Genomic DNA, 26,959 nt, shown 5'->3' with positions numbered 1-26,959 from the left:
GGAGGAGGAGGAGGAGGAAGAGGAGGAAGAAGAAGAAGGTGCTGCCGCCGCCGGGAGGGAGGGAGGAAGGAAGGAGCACGGCGCAGCCCATTGCCGCCGCCGCGGGCACTTGGCCGGGGCGGCCGGTGACATCACGCGCTGGAGCTGCTGCAGAGGGAGGCGGAAAATGGCTGCTGCGAGGTACGGGGGGGGGACACGGCGACCGGGGACCCCCGGAGGGGGGAGAGGGGCCGCCCCCGCTCCTGGCGGGGCGTGGGGTGGCGGCGACTGTACGGGGAGGGGGGGTTCTGTCGCGGACCCGGGGCGCCGACCGCGACCGCTGCCGCAGGGGGGGAAAGGGATCGGGAAACGTTAACGAGAGAGATGCGTCCTGACGAGGTGATGAGGGTCCTCGTGCCGTGCCGGACCCGTGTTTGTGATGCCGGGGGTGACGAGGCGACCGCGGAGCGCGGGAGGGGCCGGGACACGGCGCGGTGCCGGCTGCCCTGCGGGACGGGCAGTGGGGAATTAGCACCGACGTGCGGTCCGCGGGGAGCCGGCCGGTGCCGGGGCTGGCCCCAGCGAAAGCGGCATCATCCGCGTGTGTACGTACCCAGGGAGCACCGATGCCGCCTGTATCCGTACCCTCGTACTGCAGTAAACTGCAAGATGCCGCACCAAATGTCACCTCCCTGAGCCGTCCGTCTGTCGCCCGGCCGGGGCCGATGCATCGCATCATATCGCATAAAAATCCTCCATGTGCCGGTTGCTAACGCAGATAATGACAAGGGCTCGTCTCTGTCGCTGTTACTATCGCTGTCGCCGTTACTTTGATGGTGCTCCATACTTTCAAAGACTATGTAAAAATGCAGTTCTAAACTCGCCAGCACCACTAAACACAAAAAAAAAAATCATGCGCTGAAAATATATCCAGGTACAGTTCTTCAGTATTGTGTTTGCCTGTGTTACTGGGGGAAAAGTTATGTTTATTCAGGACAAAATTCCTTTTTGTGCATCTTTGATGTGAGCGCATAAATCTGAGGAACGTTTCCAAAACTTTATGGAAATAATGAAAATCTCTGTGTAAACATTGAAATAATATTCAAATGTTACTGCTTTATATCACTGCCATAAGACTATTATAGAAAAGCATATGTACAAATTTAAATTAAACTACAAAATAAGTGAGCTGGAAGGACAGAGAGAGGGAAACATATCTGTGGTAGCTTAAGTAAGAACAGGAAAAAAGATCTTTAGAATGCTAAGATTAGAATACTAAAATTAATTTATCACTGAGCTAATAACATTGTAACGCTTTACTGTACACGTAATGTTAGGGAAATACATTTTCATTGAAAGATTCTCTTGATACTGGGGGGGGGATAAGTAAAGAAAGAAAAGAAAAAAATGTTCACTTTTAGGTCTATAATGTTTTATTCCAGGAATTTTGTAGCATTTCATACTATTTGCCAACATAGTGAGCCAAAATAGTCTGTCCTATTACTTCATAGAATGGAAAGTTGCTACATTGCAGCCTTTGATTTAAAGCTTTCCCTCACTGCCTCGGAACTGGCAAATGCTGTGAGGTTGCGTTGCATCACGTGGTGCAATATTGAAATCTTTCCTAATACCGCAGTACACTGCAGTAAAATGGTTTTAACGCAGATTACCTGGAGATTATTCAAACGGTTCGTGTTACCTCACTGTAACCTGAAGCAAATCGGTGTGACCCTCCCGGCGACGCGCTGCCCTGCTGCAGTGCTTCCCCGCAGCATATTGCAGGAGCAGGAAACTTTTCGACGCCTTTCGCACTGCACTGATTTATTGCTTCAGAATGGGATGGTGGAGGAAGTGTAGCACAGCAGCAGTGACCGCACGGTAAACTGCAGAGAACCGAGAGGGAACGGTTATTTTCACATTGTTCTCGGCTAACAGCGGATAGAAAACGTTTGACAGACAAATCTCTTAATGCTTGCTTGTTAGTTTAAGGTTTATAGCTTTTCCCTTCAAAGGCTTAGAGCCCATTGGTGTCTTGAGGATAATATTTTGCTAAAAGGATATATTTCATGACAACTGCATTTTTCTTTTTTTTTTCAAATGCAAAAGACAGTGCAGTTTAGTACAAGAAATGCTGACAGGCATGATTTTTCAGAGAGCTGCTGCTCCAGGCTTCTGAGTCAACTGTCTCACATGTATACCAAACTGCTCCTATGTCTTTCTTTATATCCATTACTGCTCTGTCTTTGTTAAATACTGTGGGGTTTGGTAGTGTCGTTAAAATATTACTTCCATGGTGAATAAAGTTTAAGTTGCTGAAGTTATTTCACATTAAAAAAAAGCAAACTGTATGTGGGTAGATTTTTTTTTTTCCCCCCAAATAGTAATAAAGAGAAATTAAAAGAAGTTTTAAAAGTATAGCATTTTTAATCTAAGCTTCTTTACAGAATGTTTTTCAGGGAACTTTTCATAAATCTTAAGGATGATAAACAGAGAAGAGAAAAGGAATGAAGAGAGAAGGTTAAAACAAAATCGTTGGCTCTGAGCTGAGATTTGACCTCAGGAGAATCCCGGAGGTGAAGCTATTTCAGAGGAGAGGAAGTAAAAGAAGGTAACAAACTTTTGAGACTAATGGCAAGAGCATGTGGAATGGGAAGGCAGGTCAGAAAAGAGATATAAGTTGTTGAGAGGCTGAAACAAGTCTGCAAGAGTTTTATAAGGTATGAAGGCAGCCTTCGACCCCGAAATAAATCAGGGGTTATGCTGCTGTTTCAGAGTACGCATGATGTGGATATGGAAAAAGATGGGAGGCAGCGTCCTACAGATGCTTGTTTTGGGAAACAGCAGTGACAAAGTCAGGGCATAGCTGAAGTTTTCGGCAGGAGGCTTGGAAGCAGCCTTTTACTTCAGCAATGCTGGGGGAGGAGGTGGTGATAAGTACTTGGGCAGAGGGATAAAAAAGGAAAGTTCTGCTTCAGAGACTCCACAAAAAAGAGGTGACCAGCAAAACGTTTGCAGTGGAAAGGGACAGGACAGGACAGGAGGATTTTTCTCTGCCCGCAGTCACTCTTGAATGCAGTTGTTTACCTGTTTTCCCAAGATGTGGGAGGAAGTGTAACAGCATGAAAATTATGTCGAACTTCTGCAGTTTAATGGACGAGTTGAGCAGGGAATGTGTTGTAGCAGCCACAGTCCTCCTGCAGGGAAACAAGGCAGTGTTGACCTAAAATATTCTTTCAGCCAGTCTCTCATGATAACCTGTTCTGACTTAGTCTTGCCCAGCAAGGCTGAAGGCAGAGATACTTTCTTCTCTTACCCTTGTCTTGTATGCAGAATTGTGGTACAGTTTATGGACTAGTGCATGTTCCTGGATAATTTACATGAGGTTCAGCAATGCTTTTGAAAAGAAACTAAAAATCCTAGCTGAGTACCATGGGTTAGGCTGAAAGGAGGGAGAAAAAAATTGCAAAAAGAAAATACGATGGTATTTTTCAGTGGAGAAACCATGTCTGCAGAGATCTGCTGACCTCTCCCAATGCGAGCTGTGGGATTCAAGGGCACTCCACAACTCTGCGAAGGCACCTCCCTGCTCCTATAGATTCAGGTTTTGTGGACCTCATTTTGCAATTATAAGACTCCCTGTATCAGGAAGTCAAAAGAAAAAGATCACGATAGATCTGGTGATGTGGACATGAGAATAGGAGATGATGCATTATATGATTTCAGAAAAGTTGCTGAGTAAATGAAAGGGTAAGATCATTTCCTTTCACTGGTACGTAGGTATGCTTTAAGGACTGTGTTTCTACTAATTAATTATAATTAAATAAAATATTCTGCTTAAAGGACTACTTAACTGGTTAGAAGGGTTCTCTAATCGTCTAATACTTCTTCACAAAATACCTGTTTTTTTTTTCGAATCAAACAGAAACCAAAGTAAATACAGTAAAAACCATAGAAGCAAGCAAAGTAAATACAGAAAATATCATAGTATCTGAGTATTATCAATGAAATAATTTACTTTCCCCCCCAATATTCTACTCCACGGGTTACATGCTATCCTCAGCACTTTAAGCATGATGTATGAGAAGACATTAAGGGAGTTTCTGGTAGATTATTAAACCTTGTAAAATACATTCTTCAGTAACAATTTCCAGCTTGATATAAGCATCAGATGTCAAAAAAATCTGTTATGTGAAATGATATGTTCTAAATTCAGCAAGGTTACTGGAAATCTTTTTTTCTGCGAAACTTGTTAAATTGTTTGCTCCATACAGTGCTTTGTATGTTTGGAAGGCACACTAGCATTAGTAAATTCTCACAATATCCTTGAAATTAGGTAATTATGTATTATTATTTCAGATCCTTTGAAAAGAGAAGCTACATTGTAAAGGTTGTTTGATTTACCCAAGACCAAACAGTGTTATTCTAGTGCTGCAGGCTAGACCCCTTCATGACCAGAACATTTTGCCGTCTGCAGGTGTCTTAGGTGACCACGTAAAACCAAATTCCTGCCTGCTTCATATATATATAAGGGTAATTGTCCTTATTTTGCAGGTTCATCAACTCACACAACTTGTATGTTTTGATTCCATCTGTTTATTAGACTGAATGTAAATCGAATGGAGTGTGAGCCATGCAGTTGTGCACTCATGGCTTGCAGTGTTGCTGGAAAAATGCTGGCAGGAATTCTGTCGGCATAAATTGACTTTGCAGACAGAGAGGCTGATCTTGAGCCTAGATGGAAATATACTGCTAAAGCTCCTATGGCTCTTTTTTTTTTTTTTTTTTTTATTACAGCAGTGGTGTGCCCCTTTGTCCTTGGTTAAAATTTGCTCTGTATTCATTTTTGGCAGTGTTTAATGTAGCAGTTGTCAATCTGAATGTGGCCTTGCATCCCAGAGGGAATTGCACTTCATTAGTATTTTATGTATATAATTGGAAGTTGTTTAAGGATTGTTTCAGAGTGATATACAACACTGGTCATTCAGCTCATATTAATTTATAAAGTTAGGTTGAACTACATACACTAAAAAAGACATTTAATTTTACAGGAGGGGAAAAAATAGCTCTAATAAGGTTTGAGGTTCTTAGCCTTGTAGGGAAGATGCCTTTTTGTCAATTCTCCTACGTGTATGCAGAACTACTCTTTAGTTTCAGTAATATTCCCTGGAGGAAGAGGACAACATATATGTCTCTTGTTCTAGCTCATGACCTTTAACAGTAATGCAGATTTTTTTATTTTTAACTGGAGATCATCAGGTGCATTCCCTCCTACCAACATGCTGCAAAAACAGAGCAATTGAGGAAGAGCTTTGGAGTAAAAGAGCAGGCACTTTGAGTATTAACCAGGCATGACTTCTAATCTATCATCACTCACCTATGACAGCCAGTAAAGACATATGAGTAGAGATAGTTAAGATGCCGCCAGCTCAAGCCTGAATTTCCTAGCTGCTATTTCACTTCTGTGCTCATAGAACTGAAGGGAGAATGTCACCGATAGTAGTGCTTTGGGGCAGCACTATTGAAAGACATAAGATAGCTTACGCCACCTTATAAAAAGAGGAAGATGCATCCTCTTATAAACTCTTACATCAGGTTATTCAGTGGGTTTGTTTGAACAAGTCCAATTTGAAAGTACATCAGTTGAATATGGAAAGGATGTCTGACATTTTTTCAGCCTTTTAGGAAAAGTTACTTGACTGCTTGGGCTGTTACAAGTACGCAGTTTTTGCACCTCAGCACAGATTTGCATGTGCTCAAACTTTCCCTAATGATGTTGCCTTCCCATAAACATCTTTAGACAAAATAAGTGACTGCATCACTGGTCTTTAGCCTTGATAATTTGGGAGCTGTTAAGATGTGTTGTGTTGAATTACCCAAGCCAGGTCAGAATGAGTACGGTCAGGTGTTTGACTCTACAGAGCCATGCTGACTTGTTTCTCCTCCGAGGCCACTTACTGCTTCTAAAAGTTTGGATATGTTAACCTGCATGGAAGGAGCTTTCATGTGACTAGTTAAATTCCTGTAGCTTAGGTATCTCATCCAGTTCAAAAAATAAACTGATTTTTGTTGGTCTGTATATTAATACATTTTGTTGAGCATGGCATTTGCAAACAAGCAAATCAAAGTAGGTATTAATTTTCCATCTGTCAGCTGTGAAATAGCTACTTAATAAAGATACTAATCTGTGATGTAGAATTAATATAACTTCCTGTGTCTTGTTATTTGGCATCTTGTTATCTTTATGGGGATCTTTCACTGTGTGGGATTAAAATACAGATTAATAAATGTATGTGGTTTATAGGCATGTGAGGTATCTAAGCACCTATTTAAACTCAGTTCAATCATTAGCGCTCAGAGAACAATTCACCTCCCTAAATTTATGTGTTTAGTGCCATTTGAGGTGCCTGGAGTCAGTAATCACCCTTGAGCCTGGAGGAGCGTCTAGGCCCTATGTGAGAGATGTGCCCATCAGAAGAGGCAGTTGGAGGCCAGGCGTAATAATTTATGGTATCTAAGATTGCACCATGCATTTATTTTCAGGCAAGTGAATTGAGCCCTCGAGCATTTGAAATAAGCTCGATTGCTCTCCAGGGAGCTTTAATCGTGCTCAATAGGGGCTTGACTCTTACGACTGTTGGAGTTGCTCACGGCTGAGACGTCTCCATCTCCAAAGGGACGGCAGTTGTGATAAAAGACCTGTGGGAGATTTGCACTTCTGGAGTAGCAGCTGAAGGCCAAGCAGAATACTGGAGGACACTGGTGCTAGAAACCTACGTTCAGGAAGCCAAATTGATCCCTAGATCTCCAGTGATTACAGTTACAGCTTAGGTAGCTGGTGCACCAGTGGCACATAAATGTAAGCCTCTTAATCTAGAACTGAATCCTGTCCTGAAAGCCCACTAATGATGCCAGGCTGCTATCTTGAAATTTATTAAAATGAACACCATCTTTCACTGTTAGTTAAATAACTTATTAGTTAGACCAAAAGTTTAGTACTTCTAGACATACTAAATATACCTGCTTAATAAGTAAGTTCATTATTCATCCTTTCCTATCACTCAGCATTACAAATAAAGTTAATGGTTTGATGCAAAAATCAGAGCTTTTCCAATAAACTTCTTCAAGCTTTTGATTTAAGCCACAGTCTTACAAAGGGCTTTGGCATATTTAGGTATTAATGCTACTTTATAGAACTTCTAGGTTGCTGAAACTCACAGCATGGAGGGCACTGCTGTGAAAAATAATAATGGCTTCATTAATTCCAAAATCAAATGGATTGTTGTAAATGCTGCTGAGGCTTTGAAGTCAACAAGACAATCTGCCTGAATAAAACCAGAAGATGTTACTGTACCATGAATAGCATCACTTCTTAGAAAAATATCTCAGATTATTTCATAGTCACACCAGGATAGCGATCTACACTCAGGAAGTGAGCTGTTGGTTATCAGTAATAAAAATCATGTGGTTGTATCCTTCCTGTGGAAGACAAGCGTGATCACTTCTGTGCATTTATAGTCTTGAAAGTTGCAGTAACGTTCTGATGGATGCTCCCCCAGATTTCCAGCTGAATTTGGAACACAGTGGTACTGATGATTCTGGAAAATCTGTACTCTGTGTTTCTTAGCTGAAAACAGCAGATTTGTGCTTTTAAGCCATATTTTCCCATAAAATGGCTAAGATATCCCACTGTAAATCTTTTGAGCAGTAACACTACTGCATTCTTCCAACAGTACCTAATTCCACTGAAATCATTAGTAAATCTTACACTGGTTTCAGGAGAATAAGGTTACAACCCGCAACATGGCATGTAACATATTTAAATGTGGTCATGTTTTCCATCATACACTTGCTACAGAGAACTGGGAATTTTCAGACTTCAGTGCAGCCCTAGAGTTTTACTCCAACATTGTATTGAATGTCCTGACAAGTTCAATGTAAAATGCCACAGTCTAAGTAACACAAACTAAATCTGTGACTACCACTCAATATCAATATGCTGAACTAGAAATATATAGTTTTGAGTGAGGCAGATGAATTTCTAGCCCAGTAAAGGCGGTGGGTTTTTGTTGTTTGGTTTGTTTTTTTTTCCCCCAAGGAAAATGGAGATTATCAAAGGCTGGATTTACAGCATAGATAATATCAAATGTTAGTACTTTGTTACGGAGCTGTGTTGCACAGTCGTGGTACAGTTTCTTGTTTTGCTGAAATCAGTGGCAAAGCCCTGTTTTAAGCCATGGCAGAGTCAGACCCATCGGCCCCAGTGAGTCTACAGTCTCATGTTGTAAATTTGTAATACTTTACACTGCGTTTACTGAAAGGAAAGAGAAATAATGATCTCAGCATGCCATCTGCCAGCTCTCTGGATGAATGGAACAGACTATGTCAGTCAAAGGGTGAGATACGTCTTTAAATTACTTTTGTGGGTGTTTTTTTTTTTTTGTTCTGGCTTTTTGGGTTGCTTAGTAACAATATTCTGTGTGCAAATTTGTAGCATCTGTGCCCAATGTGAGGTGTTAACATGTTTGTAAAAATTAAGAGTCCAGTTAATGTTTCCTCTGCAGAGCTCTAAAATTAAATGGTTCCTTCCTTTTTTTCCCCCTTCTACAAATTACCTGCTTTTAGAAAAAGTGACGACAGATTTGTGTCGTAGAACAGTGACAAATCATAAATTTGCATTTCAGTGCTTCTCAAATAGGTAGCTAGTGTTTTCAAATGGAGAATATAGCAGAATTAAGTAACTTGCAAAACATAAATGGCTTTCAAAGGTCATGTAATTCTGTCTCTGTGGTTAGTAGCTGCACACAGGGTAATGTCTATGAATGATTATATATCTTCCAATTAAACCACTGAACAAAGCACTCAGTGTCAGAAATCTTACTTGATGACTTGCAGAACTGTGTTAGAAAGATTTAAAACAGGGAACCAGATACACTTTAGCAGACTTCATACTCCATCCTTTTGGCTCCCTATAGCAGGTGGTCTACTGGAATCTATCCTACTATTCAAAGTCTATTCAAAATTAGAAAAAGCTCATATCGGGTGGGTTCAACCAAGCCAGCTTCTGTAAGGAGACATACCTACCCCTGTATAGTCACTGAATAGTCAGCGGAGAGAAATAGGCTCTCCCAGACGTAAGTCATCTGCTGTCTTTTAGATACATGTCTTAGGGTGAGATGAATCACCTCTCTCTGCGGTGACTGAGCCAAACGTGGCTAGACAACCTCTCACTTTTAAGGCAGTAAAAGTTTGGTAAGATTAATCCCGCTCCCCAAGATTTTTATTTTTTTTCCCTGATGATACAGTACATTTTGCCTTTGATCTCTTTTGGCAAATAAAACGTTTTAAAGGGAGGCATCTGCAGCAATCCTGACTCAAACAAGGTTCACATTGACTCCAGTGGGAGAACAGGGTGAGAAAACACTGCAGGACTTCTCTACCAGTAAGTGAAGTATTTTACTGTTCCTCTTCTTCATTAAAGACGTTTTGTTCTACCTTTCCATTCCCTTTAATCACTGGCTAGAGATGATGCCAGCAGACAGTTAGGTATTATCCCCAGGGCCCATGGATTGTCACAATAAATTCTGTGAAAAGACACAGTTTGATTAATGTCTGCTGGGGGAGCTGAAGCCATAGCTCCATTATGAAAATACTAACAATCAACTATTGCACTCTGTTCCTTTTATTTGGCAATGTAATAGTTTTGTTACTTTACATATAATTCAAGCAGTTGAGTTGATGCCCAGCAGAGCTGCAGCAGAGAAGAGGGGACCTGGCCAGTTGCTGTTGCTGTCCCACAAGTGCTTTCCTGCCTTGGTCCCTTCAAAAGCAGCAGGAGCAACAGGACTGAGCACAAGCCTTAGAAAGCTGCCGGGAAGTTTTTAGACTCGTTTCGGGAGTTAAAGGAGTAGATCACAGAATCACAGAATGGTGGGGGTTGGAAGGGACCTTTGGAGATCATCTAGTCCAACCCCGCTGCCAGAGCAGGGTCACCTAGAGCACAGGAGCGCATCCACGTGGGTTTTGAGTATCTCCAGAGAAGGAGATTCCACCACCTCGACCCCATCCCATCCATTCCTTATTTCTCTCAGCATCCTATGTAGCTTATATTTTAACTTGGCAGCTGTTAAGACTCGTGGTGAAATCAGTTTTGCTGTTTACTAGTACACCCTCCCACCACAGGCAAGAATCTTGACAGCTCAAAAGAGCTTTACAGATACTGTAGACAAATTGCTGAGCTCTGAGTCCTGTTGTGACCATCGTAAAAATTGTCCTTAGCTTTGAGTGGCGGGATGGATTTTCGTGGATCCAGGTGCTTGTCTAGTGCAAAGACTGTGCAAAGGGTTTTGCTGGCCGTGGTCTTCACAGTGTCTACCAGTGGCACCAGGCTGCTGTCGTGGGCTCCGAACATCCAGACGTCCGCATGTCCATTGACCTCATTAAGATGTATAACACATACGCAAGTCTGATACCTTCCAAAAGCTGTTGGACTTGGTACCGATGTGCAGAGTGTTGGCACAGCGTATGTGTGAATAGCCCCAGTGCCGTGGGGAACCATCACTTACCCTCCACGCTGAGAACAGCCTGTGCATTCAGTGCGTCCCCAGGAATCCCAGGCTGGCTTGCTAACCCTGTACGAGCCCAGACCACAAGCACATCCCATGGCTCAGAGAATATTTGTCTCAATACAAAATGAGAAACAACATATAGACTGTTAGAGGACTACAGGGAAACATTAAAAAAATACAGAAGTCGGTCAATCAGCTGTTAGTGTTAGCTCACTGGCAGCTCTGACTTTGCTGTGATTCTGTTGATCTTCTGTGGGCTTTTAGGAGGGTAATGAAGTAGCTCGCAACTGCCAAGGGCCAAGGAGGGGAAAGCTGAGAGTACTTCATTTGAGAATCGAAGAACTGGGTGATGGGGATGGCTGTGCTGGGTTGATCAGAGGTAGAAGTTAACCTCTTCGTGCCAGATGAGAAATGTTAAGCTGACTGGGTTATACACTCAAAAGCATTTTGAAAAAGAAGGAAGAATACTGATGCAGTCACACACCAGCTGTTCTAAATCTGTTATATTGTCGTTCGGACAAACATGCCATTTCATTTTGGACCTCACCTGTCTCTAGTGAGGTCCATGCTGAAACTTTTCTTCTTTTGGGTTCTGCTTTGTCTGCAGTATGAGGATCCACTCGGCATGGATCAGTGGCAGAATGAGGTGTCCGGCGATTCATGCTAGGCATAGATATTCAGGCTGCCACCTTTCCAGCATTTACATGGGATGGATGTTTCCCAGTCTTTCTAAGTGTCTTTAAGGAAAATTAATGTGAATTCTTTCAAACACAGTCTCCTTTCTTCATCAGGGCAGTACTTAACAATCCTACCGCTATCACACTCAACACATTCTGCATAAAAGCATGATTTAACACTCTTTTTAATGGTGATTTCTTACTCTGCTTGCCTCATTGTATCAGTAAACATGTTGACAAGCACGCAGCTGTCTCTTGCAAATTAACAAATTCACCCCTGTGTGAAAAGCCAGCTCTGTTGAGGCGTAGCACAGACATGGTGAATAGTGGTGAGCTGGGCTTCTGCAAATGAATTGACATCGCGTCTTAGAGCACTGCAGCCAGATTTTCTCACTTAGACATAATAACCCCGCGTAATTCTCCTTTCCTAGCTCTGAGTTACCTTTCTGACAGCTTCTGCATGAGGCACTAGATTTGCTTCTGACTGATTGAGGCCAAGTAAATCGCAAATCACGCTGTCGCATCTAGGAATTCATGAGTTTTCAGCTCTGTAAAAGTACTTCACCTCTATGAACTGACAGGCTAAACCGTATGTTTGTTTTAAAGAAGATCAAGGTCCTATCTGATTTAAAATCAGATTTTCTTTTATTGGTTTTATCTGATTTAAAAATTTTAAAGTAGAAAATATCTTCTTTGAGTATAATGGAAAGACTTAAATAAATCGGTTACATTTCCAATATAGTTTAGTAATGTATATTACAGTTCACACTTTTGTGTAAGGCATATCAGCTTTATTAGAAAAATAAAGCACAAAGTATGACTTGTTCCCTTCTGCCAATGTAGAACTTCAGTGCTTTAAAAAGCCCAGAAATGGTCTTTTGCTTTAAAAACATTGTTTTATGTAAGCAAAGGACTTAGCTGTATATTTGGGTTCGGGTTCTCCTTGTTGCTGTTATTCTTCGTGAAGCAGCCCAGCTCTCTTCCAGTCCTCAGCCTGTCATTTCTTTTGAACGTCAAGTTTTCCACTGCCGGAATGTGTCATACCTCACCCAGTCAGTTGTCCTGCGTTGTGCTGGGTTGGTTTTCTGTGGCTGCAATTGTTCATCTTTCTGACCATGAGGTGACTAATGCAGCCCTGGAAGTCACACATCCCTCTTCGTGGCATGCATAGCTAGTGCTTTCCTTCATTCTAGGGAAAGTTTTTATCACACCTGTGTCTTTTAGCCAGAGGCTGAACTGAAAGCTTTTGTTGGGGCAAATGCAGTAGTAATAGAGATGCCAGCCAGGAGATAGATTAGGCATGGCAGTAATACGGAAGCAAGGGCTCTGTGGGTGAAAGCTTTTTCTATGCATAGTTTTGGAGGCAACTGTCTGATGTACATGTATGGCGCAGACCATCTCCCATCTTTCAGGGGAGATATGACATGCTGCTTGGCTAGTTTTCACTTCCCTGCCCAGGATATTTTCATACAAGGCCATTACCAATATCCAGGAATAGGGGCTTTTTAAAGTATTCTTGTAACATTCCTGTGGCATGACAAGGTAACAGCTGTTTTTCCTATGACGTCCTGCAGGCAGTGTCTGTGTGACAAGAAAACCACTTAACAATGAAAAAATTCACGCTGTTTGATTTTGTAAATGATAATTCACTGCAAATTGGAGAGACTTCATGGATACAGGACCTTCCCAGTGATGACAATGAACTAGAAAGACTTCTGAAACCAAATGAGCACGTGCTAGTAAACTGGCCTGTGGGTGAAAGAAAGACAGAAAAGCACCTGGTGAAAGTTGTGTACATGAGTGGTGAGTGCAGTTCCAGAGCATTTGTCTGATACAAAATTTTAATCTAGTTGTAAGGTATTGCTACCTGATTTTCTGTGCTTTGGCTTTTTTTTATTTTTCCGTCACTTCAGATGACCCCCAAGAGCTGGTGGAAATGATGCAAAAGATATTACGAGCAGATGAAATTACAAAAATTCAAGTCCTTGGAAAAGGCAAGAGGAAGAGGATAGAAATGATATTCTCAGAAAGTGAGGACAGTGATCTGGATAACGAACAGGTGAGTTTCTCTATTTGCGTGCCTGATATTGGTAGGCCCATAATGGAATGAAGGACACTTAACTATTAATTCTTCACAATATGATACACAAAATATGTACAGTAAAGGTAGGAATACAGGCAGTCTTCACATGGTAGCTCAGCCCAATAACCTGTCAGAGTAGGCCAATAGATTTTTGTCCTTTGCTATTTAAAGAGAAAAGTGTTATTTGAGACTTGGATGCTCTGTAGCTTCGTTACTTTTTCTCCCATAAGACAGAAATCTGACCACTGCATAAAAAAGTGAAGGGACCAGGTTTTCTGAGCTTTGCACTGTGCTGAGATCTGCAGTGACAAAATGTAGGGACAGAAAACATAAATCTTAACAAAAAGTTACAAACATATTTTTAAAAAATGCTAACCAAGAACGCCAAGTGCACAGTGAATAAAAGTTTATGATATACTATGAGATACTGTAATGAAAGACCCCATAGGAATGCAAAGGCACCATTATGCTTTTGTTTCCAGGGGAAGATGATGAAGCATATAAAAAGAAAGAAATCATTGCAGGCATCTGCTCCTGCCAACATCCTGAGTCAACTTGAAACATCTTTAATTAACAAACAGGTAAACATCTCATCTTCAGCAATTTTAATGTATTAAGCAAAAGCAAACTGAAATTTACTCGTTTAGGGGGGCGTAAGGCTTTTGGTTTAGTGAAGCTAACGGTTCTCAAAGACACTACCTTAGAAAACTGGTGAATGGAGAACAGAGGGAGAAGTATCTAACAGTTACGTACTACACTGATGTTTCATTTTTAATTTTAATAAGAACTGTGATAGCTACGTCCAGTAGCAGCTATTACTAAAATACACTGAGTCTGTTCATGCATTCCGTGTACAAAGAAAATATTCTGATTTAGCCAGATATTTTAATGTTAGTTTTAATGCTTTAATTTTATGCTGCTGTTGTTCTAGGTATCACGGGTTTATTTTTTTTTTTCCAGAGAGAACCGTATTCAGGAAGCAACCTTCTATACAGTGAAAGTAGCAGTGATGATGAAGAGCCTTTATTTCAACTATCCAAGGTAGAACTGTGTGCCAAAATAAAAAGCCTCAAGAGGAAGCTGACAGACACCATGAGAGAAAACTGCCGCCTGAGGCAGTCCCTGGTGATGCTTCAAGGTAAAGTCAGGGGAATTATTGTGATGAAGAGGAAAGCCTGAAGGTCATGAAAAGCTTGATTTATAAGAGGCCATTTGGATGGGAATTATGGATGCTCAAGCACCTGACACGATCAAGGTCTACCATTAGCATCAAAGTCTTTGATACATGGCAACATTTAACTCCAGCAGCACTTAGAAAAAACTGTCTTACACGGAGGCCATGCAATCATAGAGTTAGAAGTGGAAAAATCTGTCTAAATCCTGTCAGTTGTTCCCAGGAGAACCTTCCTGTATGCTGTGTATAACCATCAGCTAAGCTCAAACACTCCACTGACCAGTCCAACTAACCTTATTTATTAGCGGTCTGTCTTGATCTACTGAAATCGTATTTATTCTGGAATGATTTAATTTCTAATTACTTTGGTAATTCCTCATTATTGATAATCTGAGTTAGTTCCAGGTGCAAAAAATTTAGTCCTTTCCCAGAGGAGGACCATTTTGTTCTTTTATAAATGAATCTTTCACCACTTAGTGATCATCTCTGAAGCCCCTCTTGCTTACTCTGGGGCAGACAAGACTGAATCCAAGTTTTCAAAACATTAGTGAATCAAGAAGGTTTAAAGAGGATTTGCTCCTTCCCTTGCCAGCTACATCATAATGTCCCTAGACAGCCTAGTATCTCTTCTCTTTTTTTATTATCATATGATTTCGCAAGTGCTTATCTTCAGTTTCATTGCCCACCTCATTCCATTCCATATGTTATTCATCTTGACCTGAATCATTCATCTTCACCTTTTTGAATATTATTTTTAAACATTTTGTTACTGTCTGACAACTTTTCTTGTACATTTAGGTCTATTTGCCGTGTATCTTAAGCACTTTTATTAGTCTTTTACAGTATTTTCTAGAATTTATTGATTCTGTATCTTGCTGATTCCTTATCCCTTGCATCCTATTTGCTCTGAATTGATTCTTCTTAATGAACTCAATAAAAGTTTATATTTGAAAATAAATATTACTTGGAGAAAAGGTTATTTAAAAGATATTATCTATAGATTAAAAAAGAGGGAAAAAAGAAGTCTATGCAGCTTATGTAACTTCCTTGAATCAAAAAATAAAAAAATCAGACATAACTTTACTTAGCCTGCATTCAATAGCTTTACAGACTTGTAGAGATTTTGAGATAGCAAAAAGAAAAAAGAGAAATAGCCCGTTTAATGCCGTGATGGGCATGAACTAATGGTTCCTCTTAGCCTTGCAGAGAACTGATCTATCCTGTTCTAGAAACGGAGGCCAGATCTTTATGGGTGGGGACAGCAGAATGGCAAGAAAACATTTGAGAGAATAGGAAAAAAGTATGTTAAAGCGTCATTGCTGACTACTTTGACTCTCTTGCATTATGACAGGAATCTTACTGCAAAAATATACATGCTTATGTAATTAGAGTCTGAAAGCTTCAATACTATTTTATCCCTCACTTTCCATTTGATTTCAGTGTTGCCACAGGCAGTCACCCATTTTGAGGAACTGGTAGGAATGGCTGAAGCACTGCTGAAAGGGGGAGTGGCATCATCTACGTCCAGTCTGCATTCACATGCTGTTTGGAAAGCATCTAGCCATCCGTTAGCAGATTCATACGCAGCTATGCATAGTAACTCCAGCTCACCAATAACTTTGAATGTGGAAGACGAGGAGCAACAGACAGAAAAACAGGTCAGTTAAAAGGCAATTTCAGGCATAAAAATGAAAATTTTATACAGTACAAACTCTACTGTTGTAGTATAACAAATACAAAAAATAAGCATCAGTAAAAACCATGTGATTGATGAGCTTCTTTTGTGCAGAAAGCTGTTTCCATGAGAAACACTAGACTTTATCCAGTGTGATGGTACACTCTCAAACTCGCTTTGATTTCTGTGACCTTGAACATCTGTGACTGAGGGCAGAATGTGGATGCATGAAGAAAATAAAATACTGAGATCCAGGGATAACGTCCAGCTTCATGGTTTGGATGCCAAAGGGGAATGGTAGTGTTTCAGAGATAATCTAAGAAAAATGCCAGCACTCTGCTTAAACTCTTAATAAGTGACTGGGGAATGGTATGTTTTTGCTCTTGGTCCAGACACTGGCCAGCACTTAAGTACAAATACATATATATATATATGTAGATACTGAGTAAGGATGTTCCCCTATTCTTTGTAATTATAACAGAGCATAATTGAGAAATCTGAGGCACAGAGGCTCTACATGACAAATACAAAGACACAACCAAAAGAATAATTCTAGCTTCTGCATTCACAGTTTACATGAACATTCTTACGCACTGAGTCATGCCAGGCGGTGGAAATCATTCTTGTGTGTTGTCAGGGGGTCCTAAAGCCCAAAGAAATCTATTAAGAATTCTCAAGGTATGATGTTTTGACTGAATATTGCAATACACAAAATTTGACCTAACATCTCCAAAGAAATAGAGAGACCTAATTTTCTCAGCAAAGTAGACTTATGTAATAGAGGTAGCTCAAAATTGCCCATTAGGAGAGTTCAAATACTTAGGCTGTACAACTGCTGTGTGTAGAAGTCACTCACAAAGCCCAGGACCAGATGTCACAGCTCTTAGGGCATGTCTGCTCGGAGGCAGGAATATTAGCTTGGGCATAGTGCCATGCTCCCGAGGCTGTACAGAATCCACGCCAGAACTGGATCACAGCCAGCCCGCATGGAGTGCAAGCAGAAGGATTTCGATATGTCTGAACACGTCCTGACTCCACTGGTGAGTAATCAGGATCGCTTGGTGAAGTGTTTGCAGAGATAACTTTTGAAATTGTGGTTTAAAAAAATAAAATTAATAAAAGAATAATTAAAAAAATTAAAAATATTTCAGAGGTAATACTATGTAATATTCCTAAAGAACTGAAATAGTTATGCCTATGACCAATTTTGTTTTCCAGTTCAAGATCGAAAAGTGGCAGATTGCACTTTGTAACAAGAGCAAACCTCAAAAGTTTATAAATGACTTGATGCAAGCACTTTATACACATGAATACATGGCTACACACAGCCTGACAGGTGCAAAGTCCTCCTCTTCAAAGGACAAAGCGGCGAAACCAGCTATGAATCAGAATGAAGTTCAGGAAATCATAGGTGATGACTTGTTAACGTTACTCAATGTGGCACTGACATGACAAAGGGCTTCTCTGAGGGAGGGACTGTAATGCTTAACAGCTGGTCTATTCAGGTGATGCACTATTTCATATTTCCTTCTTCAGCTGCATACTTTTTAAACCCATCTGTTACAAATACTGTCAGTGAAATGCTAAGTAGTAGTATTTCTGTTGTGCAAGTTTTGTGGGTTTTACTTAAGTGCCTACTCAGCACAGTGATAAACATTTTTTTAGCCTTTGAAAGGTTAATCTACAACAGTCAAACTTGGAGTTTGACAATAACGGATAAGGGAAGGCAAAGAGAGGACACACTTGAATCAAATTTAAAATAATGTCTGCTATATTCTGAAGTTAGTGAATGCTGTGAATTCTGACATTTGAAAGAACGCTGGAGGCCCAATGAGACAATAAGTATAGAAGACAGGAACAGTGATCAGAGAAGCAAACAAAATTTGATTTATGCTGAGGTTTAAGGCAAAAAATGTTTGGTGCATAGGAAAGAATAATTTCAGAGGGAAGTGGCACCTTTAAAGAAAACAGTATTTTGTAAGCACACGAAGCCTGATTTTTATTGGATTCACACCTATAGCTTAATACTTGACCAACATAGCCTAAGTTCCTGTACTAGAATCCCTCGCCCATTGCCATTCCCTTGGACTTCCCCAGTTCTCTTGGTTCTCTTCCCAGCTTAGCCCTAGTTCCTGCACCTTGGTCCAGTTTTGTTGAAGTTGGCCAGCAGTTTCAAAAGCTATCAATCAGTTGCAGAATCCTCTTTTCTTTAAGAACCTAGCTAGAGAAAAAGGCCCAAAGTCAAGAGAGAGAAGAGGAAAGAGTATGTAAAATAATGAAAATACATTTAGTAGGCGGTAAGATGAGATAATTTTCAGAATGATGTATGAGAAAAATTTAAAAGATTTCATGGGATGAGAAGAATGGTTGGACTCGAAGATCTTAATGGTCTTTTCCAACCTAAATGACCCTATGATTTTATGAGCTACTAGTGACTTTTCTAAAGGTGGATTCTGGGGAAGGGTATAGGCAAAACTGAAAAGGGAAGCAGAGAAGATAATCAGGACACTAAATACAGCATGCTGTGGAAAATTCAGTGACGAGGGGGAGCCTATAGAGAAGTCAAAGAATTTTGTTAAGGGAAATGACAACACTCCTGAATTCAAATATAAAAGTGTCAACATTATACAAGAGAAGAAGAAAAATAAGACAGAAGTCTGGGAGTTCTAGGTCTGTAGAAAATGAGTTAGTAGATCAGATTATTTAAAGAAGATGGAAACTGTAAGACATCAAAATTAAATGAAAGGGAAAAAATACTCAAGGGAAGGGAAGATGATGGAGAAGGGGAAAGCAGGAGTTGGATTCCTGATGTTGAGTCCTGTTTGGTTTTTTGCATTCAAAAAAAGTTAGCCAGGCAAAACAGAAGGAGAGTTTTTAAGGAAGGAGACATCACTGGCAAATGAAAATTAATGAACAAAAACTGTAGGAGTCAGAGGCATGAGGACTGACGAGGATAGGAACAGGACACTCTGATCGAGAACAGAACAAAGGGAGAGGATGAGCAAACACAAATCACTCACTACAGGAAGCCCTTGTGGCCCTGGAGTTCCCTTTGAGTTTGCCAAGAGCAGGCACAGCAGTATGGGAGGCAGAGAAAAGCAAGAGCTGGCACATGCAAAATCTATGAAGTAGTGTGTGAAGACAGCAAATTAACTACAGCTGAAGCTGAAGTAGCTGGAAATTTCAAAGATGTGAGAAATGCATTTTAGATCATACATCTGTTGTTTCCCTGATTTGGAGGCCTCATTATATATCATCTCTTTATGTTGCAGGAATCACAAAACAGTTGTTTCCAAACACAGACGATGCTTTAATTAGGCGAATGATGGGACAAAAACTGAACAATTGCACCAAGAAGCCAATTTTAAGCAAAGATCTTAACTCAGGTGCTTTTCAGAAGCATAGCTTTTGGTAAGTCTTAAAAAAAAATAATTGTAGTCTGCAATGTGTAATTCCATGTGTTACCCCGTGGTAACAAAATCTAAAAACAATCTTAAAATTACCATGAAGATACATGTTCATATATGCATTGCCAAGTAGGTAAATATTTTCTTAACTTTGTACAGAAAGTACATAATACAGAAGCAGTCCAGCTTAACATTACAGCACAAAATAAGTTGTTCATTCCAGACAAAGCAGCACAAGGCTATTAAATTACAGGAAGAGAATACAGAAATAAACACATGGAGTTACTTTGATTGATATGGCTATTTTAGATTTGGCATTATTTACTTTTCTTATTATTCTCTGTAGGCTCTCTCCAGAGACCAGTCAATTCCATTTTCACGTCACCTGTTTTGCCTCAATTAACCCACAAGTAAAGATAAGGAAAATCACCCCTCTTTTGTACCTACTGATAAGACTACTGTAGGAGAGCTAAATTATCATTCTTTTACTTCCAGAAGAGTCTAAATTATTGGGGCAGAGGAATTATTAAATAACATCTTGCTTATTATGGGCATTCTTACCTTGTGAATAAGGCTAGTCTAAATGTGCTGAACTCATCCCTACCGTCAGTGAAATCAGCTATTTCCATAGTACTGTTTCCATATATACCAAACGTACAAATTACAGAATAGTTGAGGTTGGGAGGGACCTCTGCAGATTGGCTAGTCCAACCCCCGCTGCTCAAGGCAGGGTCACCCAGACCAGGTTGCTCAGAGCCATGTACAGTTGGGTTGAGTATCTCCAAGGTTGGAGACTCCACAGCCTCTCTGGGCAACCTGTGCCATTGCTCAGTCATCCTCACAGTGAAAGAGTGTTTCCTGATGTTCAGAGGGAAGCTCCTGTTTTTCAGTTCTGTCCATTGCCTCTGGTCCTGCCACTGGGCACCACTGAGAAGAGGTTCCGTCTTCTTTACACCCTCCCATCAAATGTTAATACATGTAGATAAGATCCCCTTCGGCCTTCTTGTGGCTAAACAAGTCCCAGCTCTCTCAGCCTCTCCTCAGAAACAGGATAAGAGATTAACAAGGAACAGGATAAGAGATTAAAATCAGTGAGAAAGGGAGAACAGATTTGCCCTTACTTAGATTTTCCATACTGAAGTAATATTTGACTTCTTCCTAGTTCAGCTATCTTGTTCATGTTTTAAAATCCGCATTTGCAACTGTATGACACTTCATAACAAAAAATGAAATAAAATAAAATAAAACAAAATAAAACAAACCCATCCCAAGATATTTGACTATGTTACAACACAATTGTTTGAAAAGTAGCTTTGCTACTAGAATTCCTCTCTAAGCCACCTGGAAGTACTCCGTGGACCACCAGTGATCTATGAATTACTACTTGAGAAATGCTCAGAAAATCTATCTGTTTGAAGAATAGATACACAGGTTTTCCCATCTGGAAACAATAAACAAATGCACTAGCCTGGCTTAAATACAGTTTACTATGTTAATGCTTTTCTCCTAGAGATGAGAAGGCTTCATAAAACAAAAGTCCTCTGTATTTGTAACATACAGTGTGCATTGATTCACTGTAGTATTTTTCCTTGTCCTTGACGCAGGAAGTAAAAATAACAGCACAGAAACACAGACGCTGCCTTCTTTGAAAGTATTAAATCGTAAATATTTTACATTTTAAATCTGTATCTTCATCAGATGAATACATAAATTTTGTTTAGTCCTGTCTTCTCATGTACCGACACAGTATTGCTGAAGCCTTGACCAGAGGACCTTGAGCTAGCACTGTAACAACTCTGGGTTGTTTTTTAATACTGCCTATAGACCTTTCAATTTAAACTTAATATCTTAGAAATGTCTTTATGTCTGTTATCAGTAAGTGCTTATGTAAAATCCAGTCCAACATCCATTGAAACCAATGCAGATACTGCCTGCGTAGTCTCTCTTGAATGGATGATTATTAGAATGCATTTATAATGGATTCATTTTACATCTGTTCAGAATTTCCTCACTGTAAAAGCATTTAAGCATCTTGTAAGTAATCAAGATTAACAGTGGTGATTCCTTTAACTCAGATGACGCAAGTTTTCTCTGTAAGAAAATGAGCAGAGTTTAAAAGTGCTCACAATCTCACAGTTCTTCCTTCAGTCCACCTTCCGGCAACGAAGTACAGAGAGGGGTCAAGACAAAAACCTTGTTGTGCGGTACTTTTAGTAACAACTTACACACAAGTTACTTACTTTTAAAACTGGTGGTACTGCAGTTTTGATCTCCTCCCTTGCTGCTGCTCCTCCTTTCTTGCCCACCGGCTCCACCTTTCTCCAGAATATGATTACGATTCAGGAGAGGGAACTTGGAGTCAAATCCAACGATACAGACCAGTCACCATCTCAGATCCACATGGCTGAGGTGAAACAAGGAAAAGGGGAATGTGTCAATGAAGAAAACTAGTTCACTGGCTAATAAACTCTGATGCTCGGAAACTAAGAACGGTAGTAATTGCACATTTAATGTTAGTATCTCAAGCTTAATTATAAATTGTCTCAACAGTGGCTCAACAGCTGCTCCTCAGGGCATCATCTCTTCTGCTGTTCCTCTCAGCACACAAGACCAGCAGGATGATGATTCACCAGCTGCTAATGCACAAATTCAGCAAAGTGACAGCCGTCTGACTCCTCCACCTCCCACCACACAAGGCCAGCAGGAGTGCTTCAGACCCACTTCTTCTAAGGTGGAGTCTCATCTCGCCAGAAGCCCACCAGCGCCCTCTCCCAACCAAGGTTGCGGACAGGATCTCAGGAATTCAGACAAAGAATAACAGAAGGTACTTCATACCGGTTCAAATTCTCAACGAGATTAAAGAATACAATAAAAGTATAAAATAAAAAAGAAATAATATCTAAATGGGCCTAGCAACAGTGGACAGAGATACTGCAAGCAGAATAGAAGCCTGACAACCATTTTCTCAAACGAATGATAATCCCACAGCCTAGAAAAATATGAAGGCATATTAATACCTTTGGCTTTAAGATATTATTAAATATATGCATGTTATGCGGTAATTAAAAAAAATATAAACTTATTCTGAAGAATATAAGAAGAGTTCCCCTTAGTTAGAAAAAAACATTATTTAAAGTAATACCAAAAGAATCTATAAGAGGAACCTTAATCCCCTTGCTTTCACCTTGACAGCTGATGGAAAACTGCTTTACTGATCAGAGAAAGCTATTGCATATTCATACAAAAAAGATATAGAGGTATGAAAAGAGAATAGAAAAATTTCCTAGTGAAATGAAGACTGTGGCCAGCACAGGGTTAGAAAGCACAGGGCCACATGAGCAGAGAAGAAGAAACAAAATAGATATTTAAGGATGCTGTTAACTTGGAAAGAAGAAAACATTCTTAGGGCAACGAAGCTGCAGCTCTCAAGATCTCTGCAGGAAAGAAGCAGCTCATTTTTAATCTCTGAAAGTTGGAAAGACAATGAAAGAAGCCAAGTTCCCTCTTAGCTCAGGGAAGAGTCCTCCAGGATAGCCTGTTTGGTTGTGGAGGCCATGGCTTCTCTCACAGGCCTTCTGCTGACAGTACCCTGCTGGTTTGGCAGCTCTCCCTCTCTCTTCTTCCCTGAACATCAGGTCCATAGGTTAAGGGTGCCTAATCCCTCCATCCCTCCAGTTGGGAAATGGAGGACAACGTCTTGGAAGCAACTAGTAAACGGCAGAGTTGCCAGCCTCTACTCCCTGTGTTTTGATTTTGGTGTGCTACCTCTTGCCTAGAGAGTGGACGGGTAGAGCATTCCTCATGGGACTGGGGACAGAAAAATCCCAGTGACCGGGCAGTTCCTCTTGAGATCTAACACCACTTGTCCTAGGGAGCAGCTGGCAGTCACACACTCAGTTATTACCTGAGGAGGAGGAGGGAAGGTACATTTTCTTCCTTGCTGACTGATTCCAAGTTTATAGTGCGCTGGTAGCATGGGAAGGAGAGAATGCTTGGATTACAGCCTTCATGCTTCAGTGTACTTCTCCCAGAACAGACAGTACTAATAGTTAAATCTATTTCAGATGTGGCAAACAAGCAACTAAGGGACCAAGATGAAGGGAAAAAACCCCAACATGAAGAAATATAGCTTGACTTGAGGAGGATTTCTGTAACTCAGGAGATCTGAGTTACAGAAAGAAAATAGAAATGGTATTAGGGTGAATGCTGGAAAAAAAAATCTGAAGATAAGGCTAGCAGCCAAATACCTCTGAAGGGTAGTGCTGCAAACCTAACTACTAGAACAATGCACTAATGAAATGCACTGTGGAGAAGACTTTTGTGGGGGCTGGGGTATGAATTAAGTAATCCGCTAGCCTTTTTCATCTCTCATGTCTACCAGTTCCTTGTAGATAGGATCAGGATGAAAGCAGGTATGGAATCTGATGTAAGTTCTATCTCATGTTATTAACTACCATCCATAAAATGTAACAGAAGGATGTTTGCTATTATGTACATTTTGTATATGTACCTGTATGTACAGCATATAAGAATGTATATAGTTAATCATATTTTTGAAGCAACTTTCTATCAAATAAAATGAAACATTACTATGTCTTAGTTCTATTTTATTGTCCTTACTGTCTTCTGGGCCTTTTCTTACATCAGTCTTTAACATGTAAGGCGGGGTTTTTTTCTCTCTCACTTTTTTTTTCTTTCTTTTTTTTTCTTTTTTTAATAACTGTTGTGTAGCCAGCTTCTATAAAGCTCGTGATTTTTAGCTGGGCAAAGGGTTGACCCACCTGACAAGGGCTCTCTAACCTTAAAGCTGTCACAGCTGGTATCGCGCAGCTGCAGCTCTCCTGATGTTGGGGAGGTGGAGAAGCACTTGGGAGCCAAACACGAGTGGTCCTTCTCCCTGCTGCTGGGGCAGCACTGAAGATCAGTCACGCTGTACAACAGGCTCTTCTATTCTGCTGACCAGGTGAGTTGTCAAAGGCTCACCACAAAGAGTAATGGAAGATTTTTGTGGTAGGGTGAAGGCACGGGCCAGGGAGAGAGATTGGTGTTCTGGACAAAAAGCAACATAGAGAAGGAGACGTTTTAATGTTTTACCAAAGGGTAAAGAGGGATCAAGCTGGAAAGAATCATTCCTCTCTCCTAAAATATAGGACTGATGTTATCCCACCGTACAAAGGAAGATAAATAGCTTTTGTACACAACTACACGGTTAACAGAAAAGCCGTACTCCTTGCAGTATGACTAAAAAGGAAGAAAATACAACTGGTTTTCCAAAATGACCCTGACAAACTCTGAAACACAAAATTGAAGACTAAATAATCACAGATTAGAAACTTCAGAAGTAACAAAATCATAGAATGGTTTGGGTTGTGAAGGACCTTAAAGACCATCTAGTTCTAACCCCCCTGCCATGGGCAGGGACACCTCCCACTAGACCAGGTTGATCAAAGCCCCATCCAGCCTGGCCTTGAACACTTCCAGGGATGGGGCAGCCACAACTTCTCTAGGCAACCTGTTCCAGTGCCTCACCACCCTCACAAAGAATTTCTTCCTAATATCTAACCTAAATCTATCCTCTTTCTGGTTAAAACCGTTACCCCTCATCCCAGTGCTATGCTCCCTGATAAAGAGTCCCTCCTCATCTCTCCTGTAGGGAGAGCAGAGCAGTCTAATGCTGCTTCTCCCAACATTTGCACTAAAATCAAAATTAATTGGTGATGTGTAAATGTGTGCTGTCACAAAGTGTAAAATTCTTTTGACATGAGTGCCGGAGGACACATCATTGCATTACTCAGAATTGGAGGCAGCCAACAGCAACTGCAGGAAAACCTAACAGCAATATGACTACAGCATTTAGTAACCGCAGGTGTAGTACTGAAAAGGTAAGCAATACTAAAACTTAAAATTTGAACTATTTATTTCTATTACTGCATTTTAGATTGAATTTTAAGATTATCATGAAAAAGAATTTGGTTATTGTTTACTATGAACAGCTCAGTAAGAACACTTGCTTTCTAAGGAGGGAAGAATATTAAGATATGTGGATAAAATGGGATAAAAGACTTACTGAAAAAGTATGCTATTGAATAAATCAGGGGTTTTAATGCATGTCAAGTTCATATCTCCTCTTACAATATATAGCTAAGAGTCAAAAACATGCAAACCACATGACATCTAAATTTTCTAGATCAAGAGTGACAGTAGACAACGTTGACACAAAAGGGGAATCAATGGTTAAAAAGGCAATGTTTCACTCACTTTAAGAAGCAAGGAGAAAAACAAGGAGGTTGAAATATGTTTAAATTCTATAAAAAAAAATAATTAAGGGCACATAATGAACATGTGAATTTGGTTGCTAGAGAGCGTTACTGAGTTTACATAAGACGGTCTGGTCGGAAAAAGCTTCCGCATCCTATGTGATCTGCAGACTTTGTCTGGAGGTTTGGACTTGGAGATCTCAGGTCACGAAGAGCATGTCTCTTACCGAGTTAGACAGTGAATGTGCCTTGCAGGTGGCCTCCCAGCCAAGAAGTCCAGCAGGCCACATCTTTTCTCTTCTCTATGAAACGCACAAGAACTTTCCCAAGCTGACATAACCTGGGAAGCCTGTGCTTTCACAGGAATTAGCTGAAACACTCAAATTTTAGAATCCAGAGTTTTGTTAGCATATTATAAATGCTGACAGGATTGCACGGCAATTCCCTTACCTGTATTGTTTAAATACGAGGATGATGTTTGGATGGGTCATTGCAAGAGTAAACACTTACATGAATTACAACTGAAAAATTCATATTCAAATGAGTGTTATTTTCATCAGGTATCAGAGACTGGAAAAATAATGCCACCCTGCTGTTCTAGTAACTTGTTACTATTGCGCCTCGTATTATCTGTTCTCAAGAATCAAAAGTAATTAAGTGCAAATGCAAGCTACAAACAGAATGGCTGCTATCAATGTTCTGTTAGCAAATTTAAGTTATAAATGCAAAATATGAAAGTTTAGGCAGCAACAATGACTTTAATTTTCCAATTTTAATAATGAAATAAAAATGCTCAAGTCAGTGTTGTTCATACAGTCCAACAATAGTGATTAAGTTGTACAAATTTGTTAACTAGTATGTTTTAATTAGCAGTCAAACAGTAGAAAACAAAAACCCAAGAATCACATCTCACAGAAGGGGATAATTATGAGTTAACACCTCAAATCCAGGAAATACACGGAAAAAATTATTTCAGCTGTTGCGTGATTTTTTATTTTTTTTTCTGCCTTTCAGCACCTCGCTATGTCTATCTTCTATCATTAAGCTATTTTTTCATTCATATATGGAAGAAGACGTGAAACTAACATTAGTAACTCTGTTTACAAGAAAAATAAGTGCTCTACATTAACACTGCCATTAAA

At 40.2% G+C, this 26,959-nt stretch overlaps 1 protein-coding gene across 8 annotated transcripts; it reads left to right on the top strand.

The window, feature by feature from the left end:
* The first annotated feature begins 43 nt into the window (after window positions 1-43).
* Window positions 44-25,188, top strand: BEND6 (BEN domain containing 6). Of its 8 annotated transcripts, none has more exons than XM_074581551.1 (11): window positions 46-180; window positions 2,424-2,587; window positions 12,796-13,024; window positions 13,135-13,280; window positions 13,787-13,885; window positions 14,265-14,442; window positions 15,919-16,136; window positions 17,372-17,564; window positions 19,426-19,564; window positions 22,111-22,384; window positions 24,368-25,188. In XM_074581551.1, the coding sequence occupies exons 3-10, from the start codon at window positions 12,829-12,831 to the stop codon at window positions 22,376-22,378; spliced, it is 1,437 nt and encodes a 478-aa protein (XP_074437652.1). In that variant the 5' UTR covers window positions 46-180; window positions 2,424-2,587; window positions 12,796-12,828; the 3' UTR covers window positions 22,379-22,384; window positions 24,368-25,188. The 8 variants fall into 8 exon arrangements, with proteins under 8 accessions (XP_074437654.1, XP_074437652.1, XP_074437651.1 ...); XM_074581550.1 differs by having other exon boundaries at window positions 24,292-25,188; XM_074581548.1 differs by adding an exon at window positions 597-913 and having other exon boundaries at window positions 74-180; window positions 22,111-25,188.
* Window positions 25,189-26,959: the final 1,771 nt, after the last annotated feature.

This window comes from Larus michahellis, chromosome 3 (assembly GCF_964199755.1).
Source record: "Larus michahellis chromosome 3, bLarMic1.1, whole genome shotgun sequence".
NCBI classification, from domain to species: Eukaryota; Metazoa; Chordata; class Aves; order Charadriiformes; family Laridae; genus Larus; species Larus michahellis.
This window is presented reverse-complemented; position numbering and strand designations above follow the sequence as displayed.